Raw genomic sequence first — 14,051 nt, forward strand, 5'->3', positions numbered from 1 at the left:
GATATTGTGAGTGATAGGGATACAAGGTTCACAGGCAGATTTTGGACAACATTGTTCAATATGATGGGGAGTGAGTTAAAATTCTCTACTGCAAATCATCCACAAACAAATAGATAGACGGAAAGAATAAATCACTTACTAGAAGAATACTTGAGACACTATATGACAGCAAGTCAACGGAACTGTCTTGCTCTGTTGGACACTGCGCAGTTTTGTTACAATCTGCACAAGTCGTCTGTCAACAGAGATGAGTCCTTTCGAAATCGTCTTGGGCAAACAGCCTGTGACGCCATTAGATGTTGCCAAAAGTAAGAATCAAGGGAAGTGTCCAGCAGCATACAGGGTTGCAAGGGACAGACTTGAGATGTTTTCTGAGGCCCAAGAAAGCCTGCGCAAGGCTCAGCGACGCATGAAGAAATATGCTGATCAACATCGTCGCTCAGTAGAGTTTAATGTGGGAGACAAAGTGTTGCTGAAACTTACTCCCCAAATATGGAAACAGATTGTAAGCAAGACAAGACATCGGGGTTTGATTCCTAAATATGATGGCCCATTTGAAGTGGTGAAAAGAATGGGTGAAGTTGCTTACAGACTGAAATTGCCAGAAAGGTTGAAGATACATCTCACATTCCATGTGAGTTTTCTAAAACCTTACTTTGCAGATGTAGAAGATCCGGATAGGAGCAGATCAAAGAGGGCTCCTCCATCAATACCTACACAGTTTGATGCTGAGATTGAGAAGATTCTTAATCACCGGGTTGTGGGCACAAGTAAGAAGAATACGAAGACAGAATTCTTGATTCATTGGAAAGGCAATAGTGTAGCGGATGCAGTTTGGGAAAAAGCAAAGGATACAAAGACTATCTTAAAACAGTCTCGATGAGGACATCGAGTTCAAGTGGTGCGGGTGGTTTGTTAGACCCGTAGTCTACTTAAGCTAGCAATGTGCAGGCATGGCAAGGACTTGGGCATTGGTCTTGGCATGTATGGGAGCAAAACAGTGCAGCTGTGTAACTAAGAGTTAGTGAACGGCAAAGAGTTCAAGACGCTTGAGTGTTGGCAAGGCAACTTGAACGTACAAGGCTTACGTGTGGGCAGAGTCGTCGGCAAGACAAGGCGGTATGTTGGCTTGGCAAGGCAAGGCTGTGGACTTGACGTTCTGAAATAAAACTAAGTGTTGGAAGCATGCTGAAATATTCTAAGTGTTGGAAGCAGGCTGAAATAATTCTAAGTGTTGGAATGAAGCTGAAATATTCTAAGTGTTGAAAGTAGGCTAAATTATTCTAAGTGTTAGAATGTTGTAATTTCGGTTAAGTGTTAGAATGTATTTTAAATTCGAAATATATTCTATCTCTTAGAATATTTAGTGCTGGAACTTAGTTTGAATTCTGTAAAGACAAGTGTTAGACACATGTCAAATGCAACCGCCGATGTAACTGTTGTAACTGCCTTGTGCAGAAATTTTATAAAGGGGTGGAAATTCGTCTAAGGAAAGTAGAGAACGATTCTGGCCTTAGACTAATTTATGAAACCTTTCCTTGTATTGATTTTGATATTAATAAAGGTTGGGAAGAGTTCCCGTATGTTGGCTGTGTTGTTACTTTGATTCGTTGCCTAAAAACTAAGTTAAGTATTTCTTTACTTAGTTAAATTCGTGAGGAGTGTAAGGCTGAAGTTGACACGAATTGTAGACTGCCTAGGAGTGGTGTTAAAGAAAAAAATCGACCCTCTTTCAATTAATAAAGCCCTATAACTATATTTTCCATAGTTATGCTCCATATGTATAGTTTTTTTGCTATGGAGATTGCAGTTTGTATATTTCTACCAATTTGTATATTTCCCTTGCGAATGCACAAAATATACAAAATCTATATTTATACATTTAAGAATTTTTTAGAACTCCGTTTGTATATTTCGTGTGCCAATATTTTAACAAGGTTATTTATTATAATTTTTTCATAAATCATATACAAATAGTTAGGGTCAGCATATACAAAATTCTGGATTTATACAATCAGGAACAAATTATACAAATTCTAGATTTATACAAATCAGACGAATAACAAAAATTGGGAAAGCTATAGCTGTGAATTACAATTTTCTTAAACTATAGCTATAGTACCTAATAAAGAAGGCTAATGTTTGTTATTGTGTATAATTTTCCCAAAAAAAACATGTGAAATTTATGAGTGTTTATATTTTCTTGATAATAATAACTTGTGATTTATGAGTGTTTGTTGTGTTTATATATTTTGTTCATAATAATAAGTAGGGGTGTTCACGGTTTGGATAAAAACCGATCCAAACCGAAAAATCAAACCAAATCGATAAAATAAAACCAATTTTATTTGGGTTTGGTTTTAGATTTTTGAAAACCGATAGTAATTGGTTTGATTATGATTTTATTAAAACCGATAAAATAAAATCGATTTTATTTGGGTTTGGTTTGGTTTGGTTTTAGATTTTTGAAAACCGATAGTATTTGGTTTGGTTATGGTTTTATTCGAAAAAAACCGAAGAAATAACCGAACCGAACCGATGAATTATATACATATATTTTATTAATATACATATATTGTTTTTATAAACAATTTTAAAGATCTTATACATATTTTCATTAAAATTTCTTTATAATTTACTTATTGAAAGCAAAAATGCCCAAGATGAAACATTTATCTTATTGATTTCATGTATATGAGTGTCTATGACAATTCTTTGTGGGACTGAAAATGTTATTGTCTCTTCCTTCTAGGCCAATATAGTGAATTTTAAAGCTTTATTGATAGTAAATTTAGTGATCGAAAGTTCAGTAATTTAAGTCATTCTAACTATTTTTTCGTTTTGAATGGATTGTTGTCACTTTTTTCACATTTTAAATGAATTGTTTCTTTTATTTTTGTGTATGGTTAATAACCGAATAACCGAACCAAACCAAACCGAAACCGATAATCACCAAACCGATAAATGTATATTATATTTGGTTTGATTTGGTTTTGATAATTTTAAAACCGATTAAGTTGATTTGATTTTGATTTTAACCAATAATCGATCCAAATCAACCCGTGAACACCCCAAATAATAAGTATGATAGAGAAAAATCATGTAAAAGTAAAAGAGCAGTAATAAATAAATAAATAAAAAAGTATAATTTAGAGAGACCCTAAAATTAGAGAAGAAAAGTAAAAAGGAGAACAGCGGCTTGGTAAAGGGTGAGAACAGAAGTGTCATCTATGTTGTTGAATGCAGAGATTGAAGAGGTCTTTCTTTTTGTTTTGTGTTGTAGTGAATAATAAAATCTTAATTTATTCTCAACTTTGTCCTTGTGTTTGATGTTTTGGTGTTGGATTTTGATAATTTAGTGAAGGAAAATTGGGTAGTGAAGTTTTGATATAACTATGTCTATGGCTTCCAAACTACAACTTCATCAGAACGTTGAGGTAAGGTTTTTTTTTTCATATTGAATTGCATTTGCATGTGCTTCTTTTTTCGGGTTTTTGTGAATTGCATTGCTATTTATTCAGGTGAGGAGTATTGAAAGTGGATTCCTGGGTTCATGGCACTTAGCTACTATCATTGCTTTTGATAATTTTGTTCCACAAGTTCAATACCATCACCTTCTCTCTGATGACGATGCTTCTATCAACTTGATTGAATCTGTTAAGCTTTCTCCAATTAGGCCTTTCCCACCTCCACTTCAATTTCACACATCCCTTCTATCTTATGGACAATGTGTTGATTTGTTTTATCAAGATGCTTGGTGGGAAGGAGTTATATTTGATCATCAAAATGGTGCCCTAAACCGCAGAGTTTTCTTTCCAGATATGGGTGATGAAATCAATGCTCAACTCCACAATCTACGTATAACTCAAGATTGGGATGAGGTTTCACAACAATGGAAGCCTCGTGGTAGCTGGATGTTTCTTCAAATTATTCAGGAGATTGAGAATCTCCACCCCCTTTTCGTCTCACTCAAACAAATTTGGTATCAAATCCGGGAGAAGAATGGCTACCAATACCTCAAGGAATGGACATCTACTTCGGCTGATAGCTGGAGGAACTTGATCAAGGAAGTTGTGCATGAAAACGCCATGTTAACCGTCAAGCATATTTTTTGTGAGTCCAACACTTCACCAGACTTTCTAGAGGGAGGTCCATTGCTAGAATTTTCACAACCCACTATTCAGGTTGAAACATATTTTGATAACTCAGCCATTGTACCTTTTATTGAAGCCATATGCAAATCAATTAGTGGGGAGATGTTGTGTATGGATCGGGATGTATCATGTCTTCAGCCTATAGAAAAACAACTTGTTTCGGAGGGTTTTGGACCAATCTCAGAGGATGTTCCATTGAGTGGTAGTGCTTTATTTAGCTCAGTTCTGCCAATCCAAGAAGAACAACAGACTGTATCACCTAATGCTTCACCAGTTTTACATCCCCCTAAAAATGAAATTTCTGGTACTTTGTCAATTACTACGAGTGAGAGACTGAATTTTGAGTCTTCCAATAAGATACATTCTAGAAAGAGGAAGCGAGTTGAGTGGATGACCATCGCCCATGTAGCTGAGCTTTGTCCTGATGCAGTTTCCGAGTACAATGATAATTATATGTCGAACCATAGGTCCCCAGAGTCCTTGCAAAAACTTAAGAAACATTTGTTTCACTTAGGATGGAAAATTGAGCAACCAAAGGATTGCAGCATCACTAGGACACGGTACATTGCTCCTGATGGAAAAATATTCCAATCACTTCGTCAAGTTTGTAAGATGTTGGAAAAGTCAGAAACTTGGGCAGAAGGCCAAAAAACATCATATGATGGTTCATCTGATGACCTCAACTTGTCTACTTGCCTGGCAAAAACAAAGACATGCAGTGAGGTGTCTGAGCTGCCATATACTTCTCAAGAACCAATCATTGATCCTGAAATTTGCCGTGAAGCTGTAATTGAATATTGTTCACTGGGATCACCAGATAATCCTGCCTATAAGAAGTTGAACAGTGGGGAAAAGAAGTTTATGATCATGAAAGCTAAGAAGCACCTAGTTGCAATAGGATGGATATTTTATTATTATCGGGGAAGGGACAAGAGAGAATTGCGGTACCATTCTCCTCATGGGAAAACATTCAACACTCTTCTAGCGGCATGCAGATGGTGTATGCAGCAGTGGAAAGCTGAGGAACAGATGCCTGAATTATTTTCCCGGTCAACTGTTCTGGAATATCAGGGGAATTCGGCACCTCAAAAAACCTCATGTGAGAAGTTATCAGCGGCGACATTTTCTGTCCTGCCACATGCGAAAGAACCTGCTCAACTTAATAAAGTCACAGTTTGTGAAATCAGCAAAACAAGAAAGAAGACTAATCATGCAGGTGGCATGTTGAGAAAAGGAAATGAATCTAGATCTTCAAGAACAGTAACAGATGGTACAGAATCTCAGTCTTCAGTTGGTCTGTTGCGATCCAGTAAAAAAGCTCGGCAGGGAACACTTTCTTCTTCCTTGCATCATACACCTCGAACAGTTTTATCTTGGTTGATTGACAATAATGTGGTTCTGCCGCGTGCGAAAGTGCAGTATCGTGGGAAAAGAGATGGCCGTCCAATGGCAGAAGGGCGGATCACTCGTGCAGGGATCAAATGCAAGTGCTGCCAAAAAGTTTATGGAATTAGCAGTTTTGAGGTGCATGCTGGAAGCAGTTATCACCGACCTTCAGCAAATATATTTTTGGAAGATGGACGATCCCTTCTTGATTGTCAACTGCAGATGAAAGAAAAGGCTAGTTTAAGACACACGAGGAAGAGACCACCTTTGTTGAAGAAGCGCAGCCATTTGGGCACAAATGACTATGTGTGTTCCGTGTGCCATTATGGTGGTGAATTACTTCTGTGTGATGAATGCCCATCTTCCTTTCATACTGGTTGCCTTGGAATGAAGGTATCTCTCTCTCTCTCTATATATATATATATATATCGTACTTTTGTTTCTTTCTCCTCTTAAAGATCCATATTGTCGTCAAGGTATTGTCAATTTATTGGTTAGACTGAGAGAGAGAGAGCATTTTGCATATTGGTTCTACACCTGGTTTGATACCAACTTAAGGTTATTGCTTAAATAGGAGATCCCAGATGGAGAGTGGTTTTGCCCATCATGCTGTTGTGAAACCTGTGGCCAGAGCAGATTTGATAAAAACAAAGACCACTTTACCGACAGCAGTCTACTTATCTGCAGTCAGTGTGATCACAAGTGTAAGTAGCTCTTTTGATAGTTTTTTATGTCCCTACAACAGCTTATCTTAGGCATACAGAATTCTGTGAATGTGTGGCATTACTGATGTTGATCCTTTTTGTACAGATCATGCTCGGTGCGTGAGAAATAAGGGTCTTCAAAAGCTGGATTATTATCCTGTAGGAAGTTGGTTTTGCAATAAGAGATGTGAGCAGGTATTTGATTTCATGCCTAACACAGGAACATAAAACATTGGCATCATGAGTAGAGAGCAAAGCTACCATTTCTTGTCAATTGTCTCATTGAGAAGTTATTTCAGTGTAAAATGAAGTTCACCAGTCGGATCTTAGAAAACTTTCTTACTGATTATTCCCATGTTATTGATCCTAGGGAAATGTTAAATGCGGGAAAAGCATCATGTTGACCTGCACCAGTATCCTCTTTGTCTATTGAGTTTTACTTTTAAGAAACATTTTGTCTAAGTCAACTGAAATATCTGTTGCAGATATGTTTGGGTATCCGCCAACTTTTGGCAAAGCCAGTTATGGTGGGAATTGATAACCTCACTTGGACTTTATTGAAATACGTGAAACCTGATGATTTTGATTTGGATGCTGCTAATGATGAGTTCATCTTGGAGACTTATAGTAAACTTAGTGTCGCTCTGGATGTGATGCATGAATGCTTTGAGCCTGTCAAAGAACCTTACACAAGGAGAGATCTTATGGAAGATGTTATCTTTAATAGATGGTAATATCCAGCTTTAGAAATTCTTGAGCTATCATTGTTGAATTATGTGCAAATATTCTTGTTCAACCACATAATTTATGCAAAACAAAATTATGCATTTCATATGACACTTTCATTGTTGACACACTCTTTCATCAAAGGTTAGAGTAGACCTTACACAATTCATGAACTTAATCACTCTTGATTTTAGACTTGCCATAAATAGAAGTTTAGTTTATTATTTGTAACTATAGATAACATGGTACTCTGTATAGAAAAAATCTATAGATGACATGGTATATCTCAACTTGAGTACAGACATATGTTTTAATTATTTATGCTCTGACAAAAAGTTGTAATTCGAAATTGCAGGTCAGAGCTGCATCGCTTAAATTTTCAGGGTTTCTATACTGTGCTTCTGGAAAGAAATGATGAAGTTATTTCAGTAGCAACTGTAAGGTATCCAACCATTATATATTAGTACTATTCATTCAAGTGAAGTTTTCTCTACTTTTTATTTCAGTAAATTCTCTTTAAAATTAGTTGAACAATGTGATTGAATTTTATCGATAGTAAGCTAACAATTGTCATGCTCATAGGGTTTATGGAGAAAAGGTAGCCGAGGTTCCTCTTGTGGCAACAAGATTTCAGTACCGCCGACTTGGAATGTGTCGCATCTTAATGAATGAGCTTGAAAAGGTATGCAAATCTACTTTCTTTCATTTACCTTCTTCAGGGAGAGGAAGGAAGAGTTGTTGCTGAGGATGTACATAATGTATGTTTTTAAAAGATCCCCAATAATTACTTTATTAAGCAGGGATGTTCTGATCATGAAAGCTATAATTTGTAGGAGATATCTTTGAGTTTTTATTTCTTAGTCATGTGCTTCTTTCCTTCCATGGTTATAATATTAACATTTTTGAGGCTATGCATTTGAGTTGACTGTTGGGACATCAGCTTGTTCTCCTTATCAGAAGTATAAACATGCATTTTTATAGGAGAAAAACCTTTGGACATGGTTAGTTTGGCTCTCTAGATATCATATAAGCAGCACTCTTAGGGCTCTTTATTTTTGGCTTAAATGGTCAGTTATGCTACATCGATGTCAAGTTCTGGTTACCTATCGAAACAAAAGGACTTCAATTCTCGTTAGAATAGGTGATGATATGAGGCACATGTATGACGGTGAGAATTGCAATGATCCTGATAACTATGGCTATTTATTTGGTTTTATTTCTTTCTTGTGATACCGAAACAAAATATTAAACCTTTTAATTTCTCTGAGTCAGCTGCTACATAGGTGGGGAATTGCGGATTATGATGAACATGCTTTGACATAGATTGAATATGCTTGTCATCTGATCTGCTTTTTCTTTCAACTAAAGCTATTTTGTTCTTCATTCCAGAAACTCATGGAATTAGGAGTTGAGAGGCTAGTTTTGCCTGCTGTCCCCACCGTGCTAAACACATGGACCACTTCATTTGGTTTCTCAATGGTGAAAGAATCTCAGAGGTTAAACTTCTTGAATTACACTTTCCTTGATTTCCAGGGTACAATATTGTGTCAGAAACTTCTCCAGAATATCCCTCCAGAGGTATCAAGTGAATCAACAGGTATGTAAAACTCTTCATTTACTGTGGAAGGAGATGGAGATTTGATATGGATGGACTAAAACTTCATTTTTATCCAGAAGCTTATCAAACTCAATTTGACCACATAAACAGCAAGGAGAATGTTGAGTTGGATGGAAACAGTGCGCTTTCTGAGGTCTTCCAAGCTGAGCAAATTGAGGAGAGTGAAATTGTGGACCAAGGATCTACAGAGTATGTTTCCCCTTTGATTTCTGTTTTCTAAGGACTGAAGAAGGTAATCAGGGAGATATAACATTCAAATCATGCAGAACATAACATGAAAATTGTAATATGACTTTGATAACCTATTCAAGCTTGATCATTATGTCTTTAGGAGACTATAACAACAACATACCAAGTGCATAGGTAGAGAGGCTGTTTCCGAAAGACCCTCAGCTCAAGTGCATCCAACTCAAGTAACAGTAGAAGAAAACAATGAAGAAAGCACAACAGTAAATACGAAAAGCAGTGTAGTTCCTACAAGAAAGGAGCAATACCACAACAAATAGTGTGATCGAAACACAACACACAATATATGATGTAATATAACAAAGGCAAGACAACACTCTTACCTCTATTAACCTTCTACCCTAATACACGATTTCCACTCTTTCCTATCTAGGGTCATGTCCTCAGTGATATGAAGTTGGTCCATATCCTATCTAATCACCTCTTCCCAATATTTTTCGGCCTACCTCTACCCCTCCTCGTACCCCCTATGACCAACCTCTCGCACCTCCCCACTGGGGTGTCAGTGCACCTCCTCTTGGGTCTTCACATGCCCAATCCATCTCAGTCTCGCTTTTCTCATGTTGTCAGCACAGGGGCCTCTCCCACCTTCTCTCAAGTAATCTCATTCCTAATCTTGTCGCTCCTAGTGTGCCCACACATCCATCTCAACATCCTCATCTCCGCAACACGCATCTTCTGAACATGTGAGTTTTTGACTGGCCATCACTCCACCCTATACAACAATGATGGTCTAACCACCGCTCTGTAGAACTTCCTTTAAGTTTAGGTGGTACATTTTTATCACAAAAGACTCTAGAGGCAAGCTTGCATCTCATCCAAGCCGTGCCAATGCGATCATCGTTGATGTCCCCACTTCCCTGGATCATGGGCCCAAGATATTTAAAACTTTCTCTCTTGGGAATAGTCTGTGTGGCAAGCCTTACTCCCGTCTGCTTCATCCAACGCAACACTGAATTTGCACTCCAAATTTTCTGTTTTGGCCCCGCTCAACCTGAACACTTTGGAGTCCAGAGTTTGTCTCCAAACCTCAAAACTAGCATTAACTCTGTCCCGTGTCTCATCAATCAATACAATGTCGTCCGCAAAATAACATACTCCATGGAACCTCCTCCTGAATAGACCGTGTCAACTCATCCATCACCAAGGCGATTAGGGAAGGGCTAGAACTGATCCCTGGTGCAGCCCCATCTCAACTGGGAAGTGCTCCGAGTCTCTATGTCTTAAGGAGACTGATCATTCTAATCACATATTAATGTGTCTCAGCTAATCCTCTTCTGCAATATAAGGTGAGGGTAGGGGCATGTTTTATTGGGCTTGAAATTACTGTGTATGAGATGTGAAAGATTCAAATTTCTATTAATTGAGAATAAACTACAATTTGTCTGTATGTGAGGATGCCTTTAGGCTTTAGTTTCCAACATGTAGAAAAAACTATGTTTTACACATTTAAGTAGGAGTTATCTCAGTGAAACAATTTTTATTTCGTTGGTGTTATTTCTTTGTTTTACTGTAATACTCAAGAAACATGGTCAGTCAGGGATTCATACCCAGCATGTATGGGATCGAGGCGTAATTGTTGATGTTGCAGATTTGGAGTACTACTCAAATAGTTCTGATTAGGCTCACTGCAAGAAAATTCATCAAGTGTTCAATTTGGTCATGTCTAATGTTCTATTGGTGAGATTTCACATATTACAATTTAAGAGAAGATGACGTAGAAAGCAAATTGAATGACTCTTGCCTTTTTTAACTTTCCACTTAAGGGATGAGCAGATTTCTGGTATGCATCATTTAATGTTTTTGCTTCAAATGTTGATTAAGTATGCTGCTTGAGGGCAAATGGTCTTTCAACTTGCTCATTGAGATGATGTTTGCCCCAACCAAGGTGTATTTACCAGCTCGCTTAGCAAGGGAATTCAAACCTGCTTCCAGAAACCTAACAAAAACAGTGCAAAAGATCCTGTTTTGAATGTCATCTGATTAGCACAAACCACCACAATGCCCCTAACCAATCCACAGTATGAATAGGAGGCACTAAACTGTGTACTTAGCTTGTATCATCATGTTAACTTTGGCACGGTCACTTCATTTTTCGTTGTCAAATTACGGTACATTCTGCTTAAGGAATAAGGAGGTCTCTTGTGTGTACCATTTAATATTCTTGCTTAAGAAGTGTACGAGGTATCAGCTTGAGAAAAGTGGTCTATCAACCTGCTCATTGAGATGATGTATACCCAACAAAGGGTGTAAAAATTGTTGTTATTTTACTGGTTCACAAAAGGGTTTCTTTAGGACTACATGTGGATCAAGAATATCGTAGCAATTGCCAACTTGAAAGGCTTGATATTCTTGATTCTTCTTCTTGGTGAGAGAGTACATCTGAGTTATAGGTGTCGGAAATAAAAGTTATTTTGCAGAATTAGAAGCTCTAAATTCAAGCCTTCTTCTAAAGACCTCACAAGAACTTTGCAGCGGATCCTGTTAGAATGCCATATGATTAACTCCACCCCCAACCACCAGAGTGTGTAAAGAAGGAACAAAGATGTGAACTTAGCTTGTCTGGCGATTTCTTCATTTTCAATTTCGCTTCAGATAGGTGAAGAAAAACTCAATTTGGCAAATATAGTTGTTAAAAAGAGTTCTCAAGTGAGTTTGCTCCATAGGTAACACACACAGACACAATGATTAGGTGGTGAATCATAGATACTAGCAGGTACACCCATAGGATGATGCATAAACTTTCGGATGCAAGATCAGAGAGTTGGATTTACTCCCCTATTGTCTTTGTGTTATATGTCTATTCGTTGAAGAGCCAGGGATAGTGGATTAGAAAATTTAGCAAATGAACATCTTACTTATTGATCTATTTTATTGTATGAGAAAGTTGGGTTGCAGAGGCTGCCTGTAGTTAGTTATATTTTAGGCTGTTCAGTCTTTATTGTCCTTGGAACAGTGAACACATTTAGGATCCAAATGCGCACTTAGAACTTGATTGTGTTCTTGTGTCCAAACCATGGCAATTTCTTTCCCAGCTGATAAAACTTAACTGTTGTACTATTTGTCAGTGCACCTGGAGGATGTGAAAGCAATAATATTGATGCTCCAGCTCCTTTCATTATTGTGGTAACTTTCCTTTGCTCTGAACATTGTCTCAGCAGATTTTCTTACTTAGATCCTCATGCTAAGTATTATTGTTTGTGGTCTTTGAACAGGTGAACCAACAAGCTCCTCTTGGCTGCCAGGATGAAACTAGTCTGCCGTACCGAGCTGAAGTTACTGATAGTAAGGTCTTAGAAAAAACAGGTGTTGTTCAATACATATGTTACAAGCGGAGAAAAAAGATATCAGCCTGTGGAAGCTAAGCTGGTTTTGGAAGGAGTAGCTATCTAGTAAGCTCTGGTAAAATATTAGAAAAAGAAGAAACAAGCATGGAAGTTTGATGGGGTCAAATACTTTTGCTTTGTTAACCTTATGTTTTCCTTGTTAAAGGAGGGAAGCTAGTGGTGTATATGTTCATGTACAGTTATCTCTAGGTACATAAATCTTTTCTAATCCTAAAAGTACAAATGTATAGAACCACAGTCCACGGCTTGCAAGTATTCAATGTCACTCCGCAAATGTATATCTAGTCTTTATTTGTTGATTTGAAAATTTTATTCACATGTATGATCATAAAATCAATTAGGAAATTAAATTTTTGGATCAGTCTAATTTGAATATTATATCATGTGCATGCGCTGAAGGTCAATAATTCAAGGGTTATGACTTCTTTCTTATTAAATTTTGATATGATCAATGATTACTTGAAAGTTGTAAAAGATGATTATTGATGTCTAATACGTTTCAAAGTTGCAAGTGATTTTAAATTATGAGCAACCACTATTCCATTGGGTTCAAGTGAAGTAGTAAAAATTGAAAAAATATCTAGGGTAGGGTAAAATAAGCAAGAATGTGATCAAACTATTTCCATCCATTAAAATAAAAGTTGGTAGATACTACAGCCTCTTTTTATGTCGAACATGAATTATGTATATTTGAATGTGGAAGGGTAGGACACGAAAGGTGATTTATACACATCTCAATAACCAAAATAACTTGTTCATTTGAGTATTGATTATTGTCTCTACAAGTCTTAGTCTTTTTTAATGGGATAGGATCTTCGAGAATATAGTTGATGATATAGGGAGACTTTAATGATTTTAGTATATTGGAAGACATAATGACATGCCTTGTAATAAAAGAAGAAGCCAAAATGAAAACTCACTTAAGAGTAACAACAACGCTGAACTAATTAACAAACAAGTTAGATATGAGAGAGCATTGAATAATGAAAACTAGAAATGATTATTTTCCAAAATTTCTCATATTCTACAAACATGCTTCCATCATTCTCCAATTGTCATAGATTTGGAAGGAAAACACTCCGCCATGATATTAAACACATCATTCGAATATATGTGTGTTTCAATTAAAGATACTATAACAAGGCCCTTAGAGATCTCTAAAGAAGAAATACACAAAGCAACACTACCAATAGAACTCACCTTGTTCCTTTGAATAGACAAGTATGTTAGGACCGAAAATATTAGGGTGTCATGCAGAAGCTAGCAAAGCAAACCTCGAAAGACCACGAGTAAGAAGACAAACGAGAAGTATATTTAAAGACACAAAGACTTAACGTGGTTCGGTCAACCGACCTACATGTACAAAGGAGATGAACAATTCACTATATAAATATGAGAGTATAAAATATAGAGAGAAATAACCCCAACCAATTCACTCGGAATACAAGGAGGTTCACACAAGTGATAACGTATTGCTTGTGTGTCCCACAAATTCTCCCCCCTAACCAAAACTCTCAAAGCCCCTAGAACTACATTGTGAATGTTGATTAAGTTAGAAGGAACACACTTCTATTTATAGAGTCCTAAATATTTTCCTACAAGAAAAAGACTTGCCAATCCTAAACCTTTTCCTAAAAATAAACCCTATTTATGATAAGAAACTCACGGCAATTGATACCCAACAAAGTAGATTATTGAAGAAAAAAAAAGATTGAGACTTTTTACATATATATGCACCAGATTTCCATGAGGAGAGTTATAAATCTACAAGGAACTGAAAAAGCTTATTAGGAAAGTTACCATAAACATTCAAAAGGAATTAGTTTCAAAAGAGTCAAGGAAGCCCCATCACATCAATAAGAGAAAGACC

General features: G+C 36.9%; 1 protein-coding gene and 1 pseudogene across 3 annotated transcripts; both read left to right on the forward strand.

Moving 5' to 3' along the window:
• Positions 1-936, forward strand: part of LOC107060099 (uncharacterized) — a 5,254-nt pseudogene extending 4,318 nt beyond the window's left edge.
• Positions 937-3,170: 2,234 nt separating this feature from the next.
• On the forward strand, positions 3,171-12,559 carry LOC102581044 (uncharacterized). Of its 3 annotated transcripts, XM_006344540.2 has the most exons (12): positions 3,171-3,257; positions 3,360-3,437; positions 3,522-5,933; positions 6,115-6,244; positions 6,351-6,439; positions 6,730-6,974; positions 7,326-7,412; positions 7,553-7,652; positions 8,360-8,567; positions 8,645-8,777; positions 11,903-11,960; positions 12,050-12,559. In XM_006344540.2, exons 2-12 carry the CDS (start codon positions 3,396-3,398, stop codon positions 12,197-12,199), a joined length of 3,654 nt encoding a protein of 1,217 aa, XP_006344602.1. In that variant the 5' UTR covers positions 3,171-3,257; positions 3,360-3,395; the 3' UTR covers positions 12,200-12,559. The 3 variants fall into 3 exon arrangements, with proteins under 3 accessions (XP_006344602.1, XP_006344601.1, XP_006344603.1); XM_006344539.2 differs by having other exon boundaries at positions 3,171-3,437; XM_006344541.2 differs by having other exon boundaries at positions 3,171-3,437; positions 8,648-8,777.
• The last annotated feature ends 1,492 nt before the right edge of the window (positions 12,560-14,051 follow it).

Source organism: Solanum tuberosum, unplaced genomic scaffold (genome assembly GCF_000226075.1).
Source record: "Solanum tuberosum cultivar DM 1-3 516 R44 unplaced genomic scaffold, SolTub_3.0 scf00057, whole genome shotgun sequence".
NCBI classification, from domain to species: domain Eukaryota; kingdom Viridiplantae; phylum Streptophyta; class Magnoliopsida; order Solanales; family Solanaceae; genus Solanum; species Solanum tuberosum.